Raw genomic sequence first — 18,742 nt, 5'->3', positions numbered from 1 at the left:
CAACCAAGTCTTTATGTATTTGCTCAATTTAACACCATAACTAGGACCCTGGGAGTACTAGTTGGACAAGGCTGTATAATAACAGACACCCAGCTTCAAAATATATATTTCTTTACATGGCTTATTTCCAAAGCTTATACAGGGCTCTAAAATAATTTTTGGACCCACTAATACGTCTTCATATCTATATAAGACTTAATATGCCGACATATGTACCCAATATGGCCACAGACGGGCCCAGGACAAACGATCAAATAACCTAAAAGGCTCCTTTGCCTTCCCTCTAGCCATTTTGGCGGTAACAAATGACTACAATTAGTTCGTGTTTCTCTTTATCGTACATTTAAGGTATCCTTGCGCGTATTCCAGCCTACTCTACCATTACATTGATTTATCGCAAGCGAAGTAGCCCCTACATTAGCAGATATCCCACCTCACACAACGCTTCCCTGACCTAAAATAGGGCGCGAAAGCACTGAATACACAAAGACACGACGCCTGGGTCAAACGACATTAAAAGATTAAAAAAAAAAAAAAAAATTAAAAAAAACCAACGCATCCCCCCCGAGATGGACAAAAGCAGCAGCCAATCCGAATTTACTGCGCTCATACTTCCAGCCAATGGTGCGGCGTTCTATTTGGAAGAACCTGACTGACATAATTGACCACCAATAATAGCCACGATCCCTGAGCGGACAGCCAATCGTTGCGTGGGAGGGGCGTCAACTTAGCGAAGGGGATGCCTGTGCTGTGTAATGGAGTCTCAGTTAGTGAGCGGCCATTGAGAGAGTAGGAAGCCCTGTGGAGAGGGGAGTCAAACAGCCCGCGTCGGACACTTCTGTTTTGGTTTTAGCCTTCGCTTTATTTTTCTCTTGATTTTTGGTTGTTTTCCCGCCGTTCTGGTGAAAGTTTCTTTGTGCGTGAGGCGTCAAGACATTGGCCCGGGAAAATGGAGATGAAGAAGCGCATCAGCTTGGAGTTGAGGAACAGGAATCCTTCCGAGGTGGGATTCTTTGGGGCTTATGGGTTGTACCACCGTGCATGGGCAGGAGGGGGGGAACTCGTATGGGTATATATATGTCTTTATAGTGGGGGGGATCTCCTTTCGCTCCGTAGCCCGCCGGGCTCGTCTCTTTTCTGTCCCGCACTCGCAAAGTTTGGATGAGAAGGTGATGGAGGGAGGGGAGAGAGAGGGACCGGCCCCACCTCATGGCAGGAGAGGGCCCAGTGCCCCTGAGGAGTAGGAGGGGGGCGCTCACTGCTTTACTAGCGCCACATTTATAACCTGCACACTGTAGGTGCATGAACTACAACTCCCAGCAGCCTCTGGTGCTTGTAACGCTAAGGAAACTACTATTCCCTTCAGCTACAGGTGGCTGCCATTATAGTTCGTCTGCAGCCAGCACCAGCAGAGCATTCTGGGAGTTGTAGTTCAGCAACTGAAGGTCTGGGGGGGGCTTGGCTCCCCAGTTACTTTCCTACAACTCCCAGTATGCTTTAACCCTTGCTTGTACGTTGAGGATTGCTGGGAGTTGTAGTTCAACAACTGACAGTCTGTGGGGGGCTTTTAGCCTTGGGCTCCCCAGTTGTTACTTTCCTACAACTCCCAGTATGCTTTAACCCTTGCTTGTACGTTGATTGGTGGGAGTTGTAGTTCAACAACTGATGGTCTGTGGGGGGGCTTGGCTCCCCAGTTGTTACTTTCCTACAACTCCCAGTATGCTTTAACCCTTGCTTGTACGTTGAGGATTGCTGGGAGTTGTAGTTCAACAACTGAAGGTCTGGGGGGGTTTAGCCTTGGGCTCCCCAGTTGTTACTTTCCTACAACTCCCAGTATGCTTTAACCCTTGTACGTTGGGGATTGCTGGGAGTTGTAGTTAAGCATCATTTGAGCAATATGTGCCCTGATTGGACCTTAGTATGAGCCAGGGAGCGGTTCTGTTGCTTGATGTCAGTGTGGTTTAACAACTGACGGTCTATGTGGGGCTTTCTTATTCTTGGCTCCCCACTTGTTACTTTCCTACAACTCCCAGCATGCTTTAACCCTTGTACGTTGGGGATTGCTGGGAGTTGTAGTTAAGCATCATTTGAGCAATATGTGCCCTGATTGGACCTTAGTATGAGCCAGGGAGCGGTTCTGTTGCTTGATGTCAGTGTGGTTGCTGTAGTTCTGCTTGCCCTATAGGATAGTGCAGTGGGGTGTATGTGCCACCCAACCATGTGCTCCGGCCATGTGTAACAATAATACCGGCCATTCCTGCCACTTTCCTCTCTAGATTCCGACGCTCAGTCACTTGGGGATTGTAATTGCTGCCGAAAGCGGCGTCTCCGTCCCGCTGCATTGTTTTCTCTGCCTTTCTGAAATAATGTAGCAGAAGCCAGCTGATGGGCAGACCTGAAGGGGAAGGGACTCCGGCTACATTGTTTCATGAGTCAGACACCGAGACCAGAAAGGAATTAAAGAAACGCTGCTTTTAACTGCAAATAAATGTAACTTTAGGGTGAAGACACATGGAGCTACTAGTAGCAGCTACTTGTTGTGGCTACTAACATAGACAATGCTGATCATTTACTGCTAACTGTCTCTACATGTGTTTTAGCAGAGGCAATTCTCAGTATTGTCTATGGCAGGGGATTTTCTGGAGTTTAGTAGCCATGAAAAAGTAGCTGCTACTAGTAGCTCGGTGTTTCTTCACCCTTATAGGAAGTGAACTTTTTTCATTAATTTAAAAGTTAGTTAACTTCTGTAGATAAACCCACATTAAACGTAGTGCCTGCTCTCTGAGGGTGAAGACACACTGAGCTACTAGTAGCAGCTGCTTTTTCTAACTCTAGAAAATACACTGCCATAGACAATACTGGGAATTGCCTCTGCTAAAACACATGTGGAGACATTTATCAATAAATGATCAGCATTGTCTATTTTAGTAGCTGTGACAAGTAGCTGCTACTAGTATCTGTGTGTCTTCACCCTAACAAAGTTGTCATTTGTCTCCTTCCCAATGATAGCCCTGCAATAAGTAGGATTGTGATAAATCTGTCCTGTTTTTGGATCTTAATTCATAAGGTTGAGAAGCAGTAGCCTAGAATGCCAGGGTTTGTGAGTCGGTGCCAGAGCAGCACAGGTAAGGATCTGTGGGTGGGTACAGTTACCCCAGGAGGGCCTTGTTGTGGTTGCTGTGTAGGAGGGTTCATGGCGGGAGTTTAGATGGTGCTTGCTGTTATTTAAGGTCCCATATCATCAGGGCCAAATTCTGGGGCCTGTGAAAAAAACTTTAGATTCCTCCTGAGGGTGAAGACACATGGAGCTACTAGTAGCAGCTACTTGTCATGGCTACAAAATAGACAATGCTGATCATTTACTGATAGTTGTGTCTACATGTGTTTTTAGCAGAGGAAATTATCAGTATTGTCTATGGCAGGGGATTTCCTGGCGTTTAATAGCCGTGACAAGCAGCTGCTACTAAATAGCTCTGTGTGTCTTGGCCCTTAATGTATCCTGCTCACACAGTTCAGCAAACTTTAGCTACAGCAGATTCATTTGGCATAAACTCCAGTGTACTTCAGGTGGATGCACTTTAATTAATGGCACACCTAGAGGGTTCCGTATCTCTGCAGCTTTATAAATAGGTAGTTCATGTTGGGGAGGGGAGTGAGCAAGATTTTGGGAGAAGACAGGCGGGAAATTAGTCACCATGATTTTTAAAATCCAGCAACTAATTGCCCTGCACAAAAAAGTGCAGTTTGAACCTACTGCTGGCTTACAGAAGATGATAGGTAAATAAAAGAGGGGGGGGGGGGGGGGGGGGCAATTTGTGACCCAAATGGCCACCAGCTTGTGTAGACTATACAGGTTTGCAGATACTGGCTAAATATTCTAGGGATGTTTTATGGTGTAGACAGGTGTGATGTGTTTCCAAAATGGTTATACCTTTTGCCTTAAACATCATCCTGTATCCCTGGTACGAGTGTGTCGCAAAGTTTGCACCAGTTCTAGAAACCAATAGCAACCAGTGTCTTTTGGAACTGTGACCAACAAAGGCTACCTTTGTGATTGGTTACTATGGGATACTAGACCCTTCAACTCTTAAATAGGAGTGCGCTGACCTTTTCCTTGAAAGTTACTTAAATCATCACATGTGGAAAAGGGTCAGTCATTCAAGAATTCAGCTAATGGTGACATGGAGAGTAAAGGTGGCCATACACTGGCCGATATAGGTCCCTTCGACCAATTTGGCAGCTAATTGACCAGTGTATATGGGTGCTAACGACGGGCCTGCCCGACCGATATCTGGCCTGAAATCGGGCAGGTTTTAAAACTTAGTCGGATCGAGGACCACATTGGCTTGTTGATGCGGTACCCGAACTGACTGTGTCTATACTCGTTGTTCTAATTCAATCGTTTGGCCCCAGGGCCAAGCGACCGAATTAGCCCAATATCCCGTAGGTGGGGATATTGGGAGAAGATTTGCTCGCTTGGCAAGCGAGCAGATCTTAGCGTGTATGGCCACCTTTACATGCCATTGAGGATGTGACTTGTTTATGGGATACACCAAATCCCATTCATTCCATTCAGGCTGCTGATGAGATGCAACATGCAGTGTCTCTCCTGTGCCCAATGGTGCATAAACCCCCTTATTCCCTTGCATCGGTATTCATTAGAAGCACCCGCAGGGGGACACTTAAGTGACCACTTGTGTGTAAGGGCCCTTAACTGCCTGACAGTGACAGGAAGCCGTAGGCAATTATTTACTGTGCATTAAACACTCCTTCCGTTTGCACGATTTGGGTGCTCTGTACCTGTACGATCCAGCCTCGGGGATTCAGCCGGGTATAGAGGTAACCCACAGGCCGGCTCTCCTACAAACGTACAAGAACAGGATTTTCTTGTATTTCCTTTTGAGGTAATCCACATGCACGGTGCTTCCAGGGTCACCATCCTCTTCCTCAAGTACTCGGCTGCTTTTTGTGCTTTGACGACTTGCGAGGATGTTACCTATAGAGCACAGCTTAATGCTTGCCATTACCTGGCTGTGTGACCCTTCGGGCAGTTAGTGGAAGCCACTAGAGATGAAGTATCGGTATAAAGCTGTTGGAATCACACTTCATTGTTAAAGGGGACCTGTCACCCACACACAAAGCTGTAAAAGTTCTTTGAAATTGAAACATGAAAGCCAAATTTTAATTAAATCATCCATACCTGTTATAAATGTAATTAAAAATCCGAGCTGTCAGGCATAGAGGCGGGGCAGGCAATATGATTGACAGTTCGGATTTTTAATTACAATAACTTTAGCACCTTCTGTATAAGATTTGGGGGTGAAACAAAGCTTGTCACAAAATGGCGCCGGCCTGCTGGCTGCAACTGTGAATTCCAAGACTGCAGGGGGAAAAAAATTAAGTAACTTTATAAAGTGTAAGTAAAGTTTATTTTGCTCTACTAACCCGATAGAAAAGGGTTTGCAATTGTTTCTTAGCTTGCCAGGTCCCCTTTAAGAAAGGCAGAGTGACCATTTCCTGTGCAAGGCATATTGAAAGCACCGTGGTCTCTTTAACATCACTGGGGGTGGGGGTCACTTCCTGTGGAAGGTGGGTGGGCGAGTGGGTAAGACACTAAGCAGGCCTGCCACTGTAGGATTATCACATTTTGTGATTGCTGAATTAGACAGACAGGAGATTTGATTGTGTTTAACTCTTATTCGGCCGACCTGAGCCGGTTGTAATTCCGCCCCCTTGGGCGCCGAAACCAAGGCTTTCCCCATCTGCTCGTCTCCTCCCCCTTTGGCCTTCTGCCGTGATCTTATACAACTGCTCAGCGCCTCCCTCGCTTATCACACTGGGAGGAAGATGTTTGTGCCGACGTCCCAGTAAAACCTTACCTTGCACATTCATATCCACCTTTCCCTGCCAGAAAGCTCGTTGTTACTATGTAACAAATTGTACTGTCGTTTTGGTGCCTTATACAGACTTCTTCTTTAATAAACATAGGGCCATTTTCAATTGGCTGGTAAAGTAGTGAGATTGTATTAAAGGGATCCCTTTATAGGGCAAACCCACCATTTGGGAACTACTGCAGTAATAAATGGCTTCCACCTTCTGCTTATGGCTAACAGTAAGGCGCTTTACTGATATGTAGTAGTAATAAAGGCACGTAATACACAATACAGGCAGATCTTACATGTGATTAGTTTCCTGTTTTGCCTGCCCGGCACTATTCGCTTATCTATAAGCCCACTCCGTATTGAGCTGCATGGCCGCCAGCGATAGCATACTCTACCTTCCAGCAGTACGACAGTGTGTGTTAGCAATGCCCAGCTGTCTTCTGGTGGTTTAAAGTCGGGAGCTTTAATAAAAGCCGTGGCCATTCGGCATGTGTCGACGTTGTTCTGGTGGTCTGGCTTGAAGAACAGTAATCTCTTAATAATTCCACCCCCCTCCCGGCTTGCTTAGACAGCTGCTCTTTAAGTGATCATCTTGCAGCCCCCACTTGCCTGCTGTCAGAGGCCACTGATATAAGTAACTTGTTGCTCTCAGCAGATGTTTCCAAATGTAGGTCATTTGATACACAAGCTTCCCCCCCCAGCCTACTCCTGTAATGCATGGAAGCTTGCTGTAGGGGGGCGTCCTTTCCAAATCTTCCTTCCGCTTTACTCTGACCTTGGAGAATGATGTTGTGGGATCAGGATTTACCATAACTTGTGTCATTTTAGCAAATTAACCTTTTTTATTAATGTGAAATCTTGGGTATTGACTGTGAAAGGCTAAAATATATAGGTATAGGATCAGTCATCCAGAAACCTGTTATCATAGACTTCAATTTAATCAAATCATTCAGCTTTTTAAAAATGATCTTTTTTTCTAATAAAACTGTAGCTTATACAGGTATTGAGCCCATTATCTAGAATGCTCGGGACCTGGGGTTTTCCGGATAAGGGATATTTCTGTAATTTTGATCTCCTACCTTAAAGCGGACCTGTCACCTTAAGAAATAATTCCAAATTGTTTTCTATTGTGGTTGTCAAGCAAAAAAACTTACACTATATAAATTATTTTAGTCTTAGTTTCTTCAGCCTTGGAATTCACAATTGCAGCAAGCAGGCAGGGGCCATTTTGTGGACACTGTTATCAAAGCAGGCATTGCATTCTGCCAATATCTTGTTTCTGTGCCAGTATGGGGGAACCTAATGCCCATGTCCATGCACTGGTTACAAAATTGCATGGTGAGGAGGGAGGGGGAATGTGAGTAGTGCAGCAACATCTAAAAAGTTCTGAACTGAAAGTGAAAGTAACTGTCTGCCCCACCTCTATGCCTAAGGCATAGAGGCGGGGCAGGCAATATATGACTGACAGCTGGGATTTTCAAATGCTTTTATAATGGGTATGGATGTGGTAATAAAAAAATGATTTTGGGTTTCATGTTTAATTTGAAAAGGGCTTTTATTACACAGCTTTTTATGTCTGGGTGACAGGTCCACTTTAAGTCTGCTAAAAAATCATTTAAATATTGAATAAACCCAATAGGACTGTTCTGCCCCCAATAAGGGGTAATTATATCTTAGTTGGGATCAAGTACAGGTACTGTTTTATTATTACAGAGAAAAGGGAATCATTTAACCATTAAATAAACCCAATAGGGCTGTTCTGCCCCCAATAAGGGGTAATTATATCTTAGTTGGGATCAAGTACAGGTACTGTTTTATTATTACAGAGAAAAGGGAATCATTTAACCATGAAATAAACCCAATAGGGCTGTTCTGCCCCCAATAAGGGGTAATTATATCTTAGTTGGGATCAAGTAACATAGTAACATAGTAAGTTGGGTTGAAAAAAGACATACGTCCATCAAGTTCAACCATAATGCCTATACCTAACCTGCCTAACTACAAGTTGATCCAGAGGAGGCAAAAAACCCCATCTGAAACCTCTCTAATTTGCCTCAGAGGGGAAAAAATTCCTTCCTGACTCCAAGATGGCAATCGGACCAGTCCCTGGATCAACTTGTACTAAGAGCTATCTCCCATAACCGTGTATTCCCTCACTTGCTAAGAATCCATCCAGCCCCTTCTTAAAGCTATATAATGTATCAGCCAGTACGACTGATTCGGGGAGGGAATTCCACAACTTCACAGCTCTCACAGTAACAAACCCTTTCCAAATATTCAAATGGAACCTCCCTTCTTCTAAACGGAGTGGGTGCCCTCGTGTCCGTTGGAAGGACCTACTGGTAAATAAAACATTAGAAAGGTTATTATATGATCCCCTTATATAATTATACATAGTTATCATGTCACCTCTTAAGCGCCTCTTCTCCAGTGTAAACAGACCCAACTTGGCCAGTCTTTCTTCATAACTGAGGCTTTCCATACCCTTTACCAGCTTAGTTGCCCTTCTCTGGACCCTCTCTAACTCAATAATGTCCTGTTTGAGCACTGGAGACCAAAACTGAACAGCATATTCTAGATGGGGCCTTACCAGCGCTCTGTAAAGGGGAAGAATAACCCCCTCCTCCCGTGAATCTATACCCCTTTTAATACAGCTCAAAACCTTGTTTGCCCTTGCAGCTGCTGCCTGGCATTGCTTGCTACAGCCAAGTTTATTATCTACAAGGACTCCAAGGTCCTTCTCCATTATGGATTTGCCTAGTGCAGTCCCATTAAGGGTATACGGGGCTTGCATATTTTTACATCCCAGGTGCATGACCTTACATTTATCCACATTAAATCTCATCTGCCACTTAGCTGCCCAGATTGCCAGTTGGTCAAGATCCTGCTGCAGGGATGTCACATCCTGGATAGAATTGACTGGTCTGCAGAGTTTTGTGTCATCTGCAAACACTGTTACATTACTCATAATACCCTCCCCTAAGTACAGGTACTGTTTTATTACAGAGAAAAGGGAATCATTTAACCATTAAATAAACCCAATAGGGCTGTTCTGCCCCCAATAAGGGGTAATTATATCTTAGTTGGGATCAAGTACAGGTACTGTTTTTTTATTACAGATAAAAAGGAAATAATTTTTCAAAAATTAGAATTATTTGCTTATAATCTGTGTGATCTGAGTCTATGAGAGATGGCTTTTCCGTAATTCGGAACTTTCTGTATAATGGGCTTCCGGATAACAGATCCCCTCGGAGAGATATTGAAGGCAAAACAATCCTGTTGGGTTTATTACATGTTTAGAAGACATGTTTAAAGTATTGAAATCCAAATTACGGAAAGACCTCTTATCTGGAATACCCAAGGTCCCGAGCATTCTGGATAATAGTTCACATACCTGTATAGGCGCTTTTGGTTTGGGGACTGCATAAACGAGCCGATCTGTTGGAGAACTCAAACCTGGCCGATTTCAGGGCAAATGTCTATCATGCAGGCCCGTCGTTTGTGCCTATAAAAGGGCAGATAAGCTGTTGAATATGTCTAAAGGACTGATATTGGCATCTAAAATCGGCCCATGTATGGCCCCCAAACATAAAAATAATTTACGTGACCAGAGGGCACAAATACTATCGCGTGCCCCGTAGTGCTCGCTTAGCACCCTTCCCCCATATCTTTATGGGTAGACTTTTTTTTCTAAAACTCAACTGTTCATCTTTAAATTCCTCTCTGTTTTTGTTTTGGCAGGTGGCCGAATTGGTGTTAGACAATTGTCGGTCCGTCGATGGAGAGATTGAAGGCTTGAATGACACCTACAAAGAGCTGGAGTTCCTCAGCATGGCCAACGTAGAGTTGAAATCATTGTCAAAGCTTCCAAAGTTACCTAAGCTCAGAAAAGTAAGAAGCCAGGGATATGCTGAACTGCTTGTTCTTGGAACATGTAGCAGGGTCACCTTCGTGCAGAGAAACATTTGCCTTTCAGCACAGCGACACCACTTTAGATAATGGCACACTGTGCTGTTTGGGCCCAAACATGCAGTATTACAGTGCCCAGAACATTCCCCACCACAGACTAGCTCTGCAGCTGTCCATAGTGCCCAAAATGTCCCTGTGTGCCACTATTTTTAGGAAAGGGGTCGTCTGTTTTAGATACTTTGGGTTCAGGTCTTGCTTTGTGATTAAACATTTGGTCACAAGTTACATGTAACATATGACAATATAATGGAATCTGTCATCCTGCTGGACTGTCGGCATCCGGGGGAGAATACGAATGTTTAATAAAAATCTCATTTTTATGCTGACAAGGGGGTGGAAGTTGTTGGAGCCAAAGAGTGTGCTGTGTAAAAGAATAGTTTATCTTACTTATTATGTTTGAAAGTGGTGCCTGGTATGTTTATGCCGCAGATCCTCATTTAAGTTTCTTTCCCCCCGTGCAGCTGGAGCTCAGTGACAACAGTATCTCTGGAGGGCTGGACGTGTTGACTGAAAGGTGTCCCAACATTACTTACCTCAACCTGAGTGGTAACAAGATTAAAGACCTGAGCACAGTGGAATCGCTTGTGAGTATACTGTGTTTTTAGTTGGTTATCTCTAAACAGACTTTGCTAATAATATATAGTTTCAGGTTATGTAGTTATTTTGGGTGGAAAAGTTTAAACCCCTTCAAATGCTCAGAGCCTATATGTACACATAGCTTTACTTGACTGCTTTATATGTTACTCTGTATGCCCAATGTATGAAACCCACTTATTGTACAGCGCTGTGGGATATGTTGGCGCTTTATAAATGATAATAATACTATCAATACATATGTTATACCTATACTAAACGTAGATCTTAAAGGGGTGGTTCACCCTAATTTACCTTTTTAGAATGTTACAGAATGGCCAATTCTAAGCGACTTATTTTGGTCTTCATTATTTTTTATAGTTTTTGAACTATTTCCCTTCTAACTATTTGCAGTTTTCGAATGGGGCTCAGCAGCTAAAAAAAACTATTGCTCTGTGAAAGTACAGTTTAAGTGTTAACGTTTTAGTACTTAATTTTTCTATTCACCTATCAGTCTTTCATTCAAACACTCTGGTTGCTAAGGTAATTTGGATCCAAACAGCTGCTGAAACTCTGGAGAGCTGCTGAACAAAAGCTGAAATAACAAAAAAACTACAAACAATAAAAAATGAAGAGCAGTTGCAAGTTGTCTCAGAATATCGCTCTCTACATCATACTAAAAGTTAACTCAAAGGTGAACAACACCTTTAAGATCACAATAGATATTGGTTATTATGCTTGTTCAAGAAGTCATCCAAGCCCCTCTTAAGGGTGATGCCCTACATAATATGGCAGCTCTCTATCGCGGGCAACTAACCGATCCAAAATGCCTTTCCGCCAGCAACAATAGGAGTCGCTGCTGGAAAGGCCTTGGCATCACTTTGGTTTGCTGAAGTTGCACCAAGTTGCCAGCAGGAGGGCACTTTGCATGAATTTGGAAAACTGAAGCACTGTAAAGGCCTATCCGCCAGAGATTAGTATTTGTGCCGGTGGAAAGGCATTTATGAGCGGTTATGTCGCCGCCTAAGCAAAGATTTATTGCAGGCACAGTAATGCCAAAAAAATGTAAAAGTGGTTAAAATATGGGGTATATTTATCATGCTGTGTAAAAAGTGGAGTGAAGCATTACCGGTGATGTTACCCAGGGTAACCATTCAGCAATTAGATTTCAACAGTTGGAAAACCAAAGCAAAGCATCTGATTGGCTGCTATCAGCAACATCACCCGTGATGTTTTACTCCACTTTTTACACAGCATGATAAATATACCCCCAAGTGTACTTCTGCCCTGCACTGGTAAAAGTTGTTTCAGAAAGGCTTCAATAGTTTATATAAACAAAGCTGCTGTGTAGCCAGGGGGCAGCCATTCAAGTTGAATTAGGGCTAAATAGCACTGGTTACATAAAGATAACAGATAAGCTGTGTAGAATCCCATTGTATACTGCAGAGCTTCTGTTCTATGTAACCTGTCTCTCTTCTCCTTTTTCTGCTTTGAATAGCTGCTCCCTTGGATACACAACAGCTTTGTTTATATAAACTATAATAATGTTTCTGAAGCAAATAGTTTTTACCAGTGCAGGGTAACATTATATTGTCATTTAATTTAAAACACTTTTTTCTGCAACCAACAGGTTATTCCCACTTTATTCTCCTAAACTAGCATTCTATTGATTCCTAATTGTATTGCATTGTTTGCTTATCTGCTCCATCATGGCGCACCATTGCATTAATCCACCCATTCATTCTCAGGCTGTAAGTATTCAGCTCCGTGAATTTATGCTTAAGGCAACATCTTATTTTGATTTCAGGCCAACTTAAAAAATTTAAAGAGCTTGGACCTGTTTAACTGTGAGATCACAAACCTAGAAGATTACAGAGAAAACATCTTTCAGCGGCTTTCCCAAATTACATACCTGGATGGGTTTGATCAGGAGGATAACGAAGCCCCAGACTCGGAAGAGGATGATGATGGTAAATATCCTGTTTGTTTTATATCTATAACCTGCATACATTCTTCTTTAATAGTTTGACATGTATCCATAGGCTAAGCTAGGCCTGAATAATTCTCTAAACACGGTAATCATGGCCCACAGAATACATGATTCTGGCTTCTAACTGATTTGTCCAATGGGTAACCAAAGCTAATTATACGGGCTTTGGTCACATGTTAGTATATTTCCTTCAAAAGCCAGAATGTGGGACCATTATTGCTGTATATAAAAATCCGGAATATAGGTGCAATTTATACCCTCTAATGGCCAAAGAGGGGAACAGTGGCTAAATATAAATCTGCACGAAAGCATAAAAGCTAAAAGATATGAACTTTATTGCTCCATTAAAATAAACCCCATGTACAAAGCCTAACGCGTTTTATGCTTACCAAGCACTTAATCATAGGCTTGAGTTTAAAGTTTAGAGAGCACACAGGCATTCAGGGTCGGACTGGGGGGTGTGCAGGGCCCACTGGGGCTTGCTAGGTTTTTTCTGGTGTCGCATCGGCCCAGTCCGACCCTGCAGGCATTGAACATAAAGTAAGACACTGATTCATCTAACTAGATTTAAAATACAGTCCTCACCCCTTTGCACAGTGCTGTGCCATCGACCTTTTCCATTACATGCATTTTGCATACACAGATGATGAGTATGAGTATGATGATGAAGAACCAGGACCACGGGGTTACGAGGAAGATGAGGATGAAGAAGGTGCCTCAGATTTAGGAGACGAAGAGGAGGAGGAGGAGGAGGAAGAAGTTGGGCTGTCGTATTTAATGAAAGAAGAGATTCGTGTAAGTATTCAGATCTGCATATAAATCATAGGTTATTGGGAATATATTTTTTTAGCACGCTTCTTTGCCAGGTAGATGGCCAGGACCAGGGCCGGAACTAGGGGTAGGCAGAAGAGGCAGCTGCCTAGGGCGCAACGATTGGGGGGCACCTTGCAGGACCTTCTCCTGCCTACCCCTAGTCTGCTCTCTTAGTCATTGGCCCGCCGCTTGTCATGCGGTGGGAGCAATGATCGATCGCGTCGCAAACCCCGCCCCCCTCAACTGCGCATGCGCGAAAGCACACGGGGGCGAGGTGGCTGACCCGTGTTGCCTAGGGCGCCCGGTCGGCTTGGCCCGCCCCTGGGCAGGACACAGTAATATAAAGTTTGTGGAGGTGATCAAGTGCACCGCAAACAATGACTGACTGTTAAATTGCATTATGTTGTCATTTTTGCAAAACTTTTATCCAAAATGAATAAAGCTGGGGTTACGTGTAAATTTGGTAATATGGGCAATGGGCCAAACATACAGGCAATAGGCAACATTACCTTGCTTAGCTCCTTATACAGTATCTGGCCTGTGGGCCAATAGGTCAGTCCCATTCCGGGTTTTTTTGTTTTTTTTTTTGTTCTTAATCTATCTTAAAGCTTAACTTAAAGCTTTTCTAGTGGGCTAGAAATACTACACCTTAGCTTTTGGGGTTCCAAAAACAAGTCCCAAGGCAGGAAGATAGATGCCCCCAGTAGCTCCCCATCTTTTCACTGTCTGACCTGAGCTCATAGCACACTGAGCATGTGCAGTGCCCCTGACACCTGGATCGTTACCACTGTAGAGATGCAGAACCTTTAGGCTGGTGCAGTAAGTTCATTATATTAAATATGGCATTTTTAGCCATATTCATTTTTAGGGTTTAGTTTTCCTTTAATGGCAGCATCTACAAATGCCCTCACTGATTTGCCATTAGATTAGTGAATATGCAACACTTAGAGGTGCAAATAATAATTGTTCTTGTCTTATTAGGATGAGGAGGATGATGACGATTACGTTGAAGATGGTGCCGAAGGGGAGGAAGAGGAGGAGGAAGATGGTATGTTCTTGGTGATACTATTGTATATCTGCAAAAAAAGCTGTAATTCTGATTTGTTTGCCCCCTATATCCCACTATACAGGTCTGACATAATAATTTTATTTGTTTCTAGAAGAGGATGAAGCAGCAGCAGCAGCTGATCGGGGAGAGAAGAGGAAACGGGACCCAGAAGATGACGGAGATGAGGATGAAGATTGAAGCCATTGTTTCTGGAGGCTAGGACCAGTCTCTTTTCTGAGCCCTTGGGTTAATGCTAGAATAATGCAGATCTGTATGTCTCTACATGTACAATAGATATCCCTACAGAATTTAACTTGGTAACTTTTTATAGGCAAAGTGTGATTTTACAATTTGTGTGCCCTTTTTATCATTCCAAGTAAGATGTAAGATCCTGTTAGTACATTTAGTTTCCCTTTCTGACCCCATTGTAATATCTTGTGTTCCAGAGGGCTTAACCACGTTTTAGGGTCCTTTTATGGGGGTGGGTTTAGGGTGGGGAGCCATTAGCCCAGACATGAAATTGTTTCTCTGCTCCATAGTTCTAATAGGACTTGTAAAGCAAACCAAGAATGCTTTATGGCATTGTCAAACGGCAGTCGTGGTTTCTGCCTCACCTTTAAAGATGTTCACCGTTAACTTTTAGTATCACGTAAGCAATGAGATTCTAACAGCAATTCTTTGTTTTCATTCTTTGTAGTTTTTGCAACTTTGCCTTTTGTTCTGCAGTTGCAGTTAAAACTCTGGTTGCTGGTTCCCACTTACCTTAGTAACCAGGCAGACTGAAAGCTGAATAGGTGAGGGCCACATCACATCATACTAAAAGTTAATTTAAAGGTAAACAACCCTTCTTGAAGGTGGTTGGTTTTGACATTGACAAAGCTGCTGTTTTAGGGTGAAGACACACAGAGCTACTAGTAGCAGCTACTTGTCACGGCTACTAAAATAGACAATGCTGATCATTTACTGATCATTGTCTCTACGTGTGTTTGGGCAGAGGCGATTCTCGGTATTGTCTATGGCAGGGTATTTGCTGGCATTTAGTAGCCGTGAAAAGTAGCTGCCACTAAGTAGCTCCGTGTGTCTTCGCCCTGCAGAATCTGTTTGCTTAATATTACACTAGGGTCGGCCACTTACCATTTCCCTGTCCTTGGGAAATTGCTGGTAACAGCTAAGGTTCAGTTTTGTGTTTAAAGTGATTAAATGGGACTTGCTGAAATCCAGTAGTATCACTGAGTGATCTCTTTTCTGTAGATAAAATGAAGTGTAAAAACCCTTCCTTGTGGCTTTGACATGGGTTTCTTGTTCCACATGACACCTCAGATGGCAGTTTCACTGCTTGCATCGGCAATCCTAATGTTCCACTCAAGGTAGGAGCATCTTCTGGTCACAGGGTGGAGCCTAGTAAATTAGCACCGCCCCCCTTTTACTTTAAAAGAACAGTAACACCAAAAAATTAAAATATATTAAAGTAATTAAATTATAATGTACTTTTGCATTCACTGGTGTGTTTGCTTCAGAAACACTACTATAATTTATATAAATATTGTGTAGCCCCGGAGGGCAGCTATTTAAAAGGAGGAAAGGCACAGGTTATATAACGGCTAACATAAACTCCGTAGAATACAATGGTGTCTTATCTGTTATCTGCTATGTAGCGTGAGCCTTTTCTTTTTATTCCAGCTTGAATAGCTGCCCCCGGGGCTACACTATCTTATTTATATAAACTATAGTAGCTGTACCAGTGCAGGGTAACAGTAAATTGTATTTTAATTACCTTAAAACACTTTCATGTTTTGGTGTTACTCTTTCTTTAAGAAACATTTTTGAAGGCCAAACCCATAGGGTTGGAACCACAGTCATAAGCTGCCTCGTTTTTTTGTTTTTTTTTTATATGAAAACACTTGTTGCTACAGAAATTCAGATTTCAGTACCATAATGTTTCATTATTACATATTCTTTTAAGGAGGGGGGTTACTATTGGCCATTTTACAATACAGAGAAATGCACATCCCTGCCTGTTTTCATCTGGTTTTCTGGATCCCTACACTCTTGGCAGACCAAGCAAGGATGTCCGATCTAACGCCACAAGACATCACCAACTATACAGTTTGTTACATTCATGGTTCTTGTATTTAATGGCAAAGTGTTGATTAGTTAACGTGCTCAATAACCTGGAAAGCAGCACCTCATATGACCCGTATATCAGCACATATTCCCTGAAACAATTTGTAAACATTGGAGAGTAATAATGAATCCCTTAGATGCCCGTTTCCCTTTTAAAAGACCATAATTGCTTGTTAATAAATGTTAACAGTGTCATTAGATTGTACTGGCAAACTTAATTCTCTTTAATTCCTGATCTGTAGGGAGTAATGAATCCTGGGGGTTTGGAGTTATTGGACAAGGGAAATAGTTTCTTGGTTTCCATGATTTTAAACATATATAAGTTTTTTCTTTGTTCCCATCTGTGCCCATAGCGGCATCCCTATGCTGTTGTATATTAAAGACATAGAGGCATGTAAGTCTGACTTCATCACATAGATGCATGGCTACCACATGCTCCTTACATACGACCAGGGCCTGGTGTGATATATTTATTCCTATACCAAAAACCCTCTCCCTTGTATCATGCAAGCCACTTTATGCATCTTGGAAACAAAACTTTCTATCTTATCATAACACCGGCCTTTCAAATATATATATATTTTATTTTATTTTTTTCGTTTGGTGAAAATATATAAGGGCGGGTTTTTATATTTGCAGAGGGGGTTTGTCCTATTTTAAATACTCTTTTATGGCAGTATGTATATAGTGTGATCGGTTACTTTTTTTGATTCTCTACATGTGCGACTTTGTTTTTGAATAAAGCCATAACAGTGTTACATAGCGTGGAGCAGCCGTCATTTTGTGGTTCTGACCTGTGTGTGGCGTATTCCTGTGTTTAACCCCTAGTTGTCTTTTTTTAGGGGGATCTGAAACCACAAATGGTGAGGAAATAATTACAACGATTACCACACGTTGTACTGCAATAGCCAGCCTTTTACAATGCAAGTGCTTTCAGGTAACCTATTGTTTCCCCTATTCATGTAACTGGCTGGACTTGGGTGTATTACCATTGGGTGCTATTCTTATATCTACCACTAGGTGGTGCAATGGAAATTTTTTAGTAATGCAGGTGTTGGGGAGCTGCTGTTTGCTTACTTGCCTATTGTGCTACTGGGGGGTGAGATCACTCCCAACTTGCAGCGCAGCAGTAAAGAGAGACGTTTATCAGAGCACAGGTCATATGGCTGAGGGCAGCTGGGAAACATGTCTAGCCCTGTATCAATTTTAAGTAATAAAAAGTAACTATAAAATTGTTGCAACACTGAGGAACAGTTTTTTGGCTGCCGGGGGTCAGTGACCCCCTATTTGAAAGCTGGAAAGAGTCAGAAGATAAAGGCAAATTATTAAAAAAAAAAAATGAAGACCAATTGAAAATTTGCTTAGAATAGGACACTCTATAACATGCTTATTCAAGCAGGGTAGGCTATTTCTCTCTGGTATGGATCTCAGGTCTGAACTCTGCTACTTTATTACAGCACATTGACCACACACACCATAACTGATGCTGCTGGAAAGCATTAGGGAGGTAACAGGTGTATATATTTAGTGTTTAATTATTTTCTTAGAAGTTCTTATGGAAAGCCTCAGCGTGTGTATCAGGTAATGGGTTCTAACCAAATGCCTCTGCTTCTCATTGGCCAACTATGGAATTCTAATGGCCTATACTCAACAAATCCAATGGACAATTCTGCTGCCGGTAAGTCCACTAATCTTATCTGCTATTGAGCCAAATGCATTCAGTGAAGAATCCTAGGTAGGTCTGCTGAAGAGTTCTTATGCTTTCAGCGGCTGCACTATTTAATTATATTAGAAGCTGGGCGTATAGTGAATATGTAAAGGGACACGGTCACAGGCAGACTGATTTTGTACAAGTCACAGAAGTGTCTGACTTATGATATCAACAGAGGCTCAACTGGGCCATCTTGTGGGTACAAGTGGGACTTGCAGCTGGGGGGTAGGTTGGCACTGAAGCAACGCTGCATTTGCTCAGAGGCTAAGCTCACCGGTTGCATTAGAAGCTGCTTGGTGTCTTGTATAGGCACAACTTAGTTAAAATAAAGGTGCTGGGGCAGCTCGGTGAGTTTATACATTAATTGCCCCATCTCCTGTTCACCTACTTTGGCACAATAATCTCCCTATTCAACCTCACTGAAATTAACCCCATTATAATAAAGACTAGCCCTGCTCCTGGATTTCACATAATAAAATTTTTAAAAAAAAGGGGGGGGGGGTGCTGTCTCAGAAGGGGTTCCAGCAGGAATATATTGCTGACGGCCAAGAGGGTTTAACAGACTGGCCCATTTATCAAAGCAGAATGTATGTAGCTGCTTAGTTGCATGTCAGCCTGTTCTGCAGCGTGTT

General features: G+C 42.7%; 1 protein-coding gene across 2 annotated transcripts; it reads left to right on the top strand.

Annotated features, from left to right (window-relative positions):
- The first annotated feature begins 738 nt into the window (after positions 1 to 738).
- Positions 739 to 17,161, top strand: anp32e (acidic nuclear phosphoprotein 32 family member E). 2 transcript variants are annotated; one of them, XM_012968578.3, is made up of 7 exons: positions 739 to 1,003; positions 9,624 to 9,773; positions 10,313 to 10,435; positions 12,232 to 12,394; positions 13,058 to 13,209; positions 14,209 to 14,275; positions 14,391 to 17,161. In XM_012968578.3, the coding sequence occupies exons 1-7, from the start codon at positions 950 to 952 to the stop codon at positions 14,471 to 14,473; spliced, it is 792 nt and encodes a 263-aa protein (XP_012824032.2). In that variant the 5' UTR covers positions 739 to 949; the 3' UTR covers positions 14,474 to 17,161.
- Positions 17,162 to 18,742: the final 1,581 nt, after the last annotated feature.

The sequence above is a fragment of the Xenopus tropicalis genome, chromosome 8 (assembly GCF_000004195.4).
Source record: "Xenopus tropicalis strain Nigerian chromosome 8, UCB_Xtro_10.0, whole genome shotgun sequence".
Lineage (NCBI taxonomy): Eukaryota > Metazoa > Chordata > Amphibia > Anura > Pipidae > Xenopus > Xenopus tropicalis.
The sequence above is the reverse complement of the archived record's forward strand: the minus strand, read 5'-3'. Positions and strand labels throughout refer to the sequence as shown.

Excerpts from the sequence above, each read along its gene's own strand:
- anp32e (XM_012968578.3), top strand. The coding sequence starts at position 950 with ATGGAGATGAAGAAGCGCATCAGCTTGGAGTTGAGGAACAGGAATCCT. Across the intron at positions 1,004-9,623 it reads GGAACAGGAATCCTTCCGAG|GTGGCCGAATTGGTGTTAGA; the intron begins GTGGGATTCTTT and ends TTGTTTTGGCAG. Across the intron at positions 9,774-10,312 it reads AGTTACCTAAGCTCAGAAAA|CTGGAGCTCAGTGACAACAG; the intron begins GTAAGAAGCCAG and ends CCCCCCGTGCAG.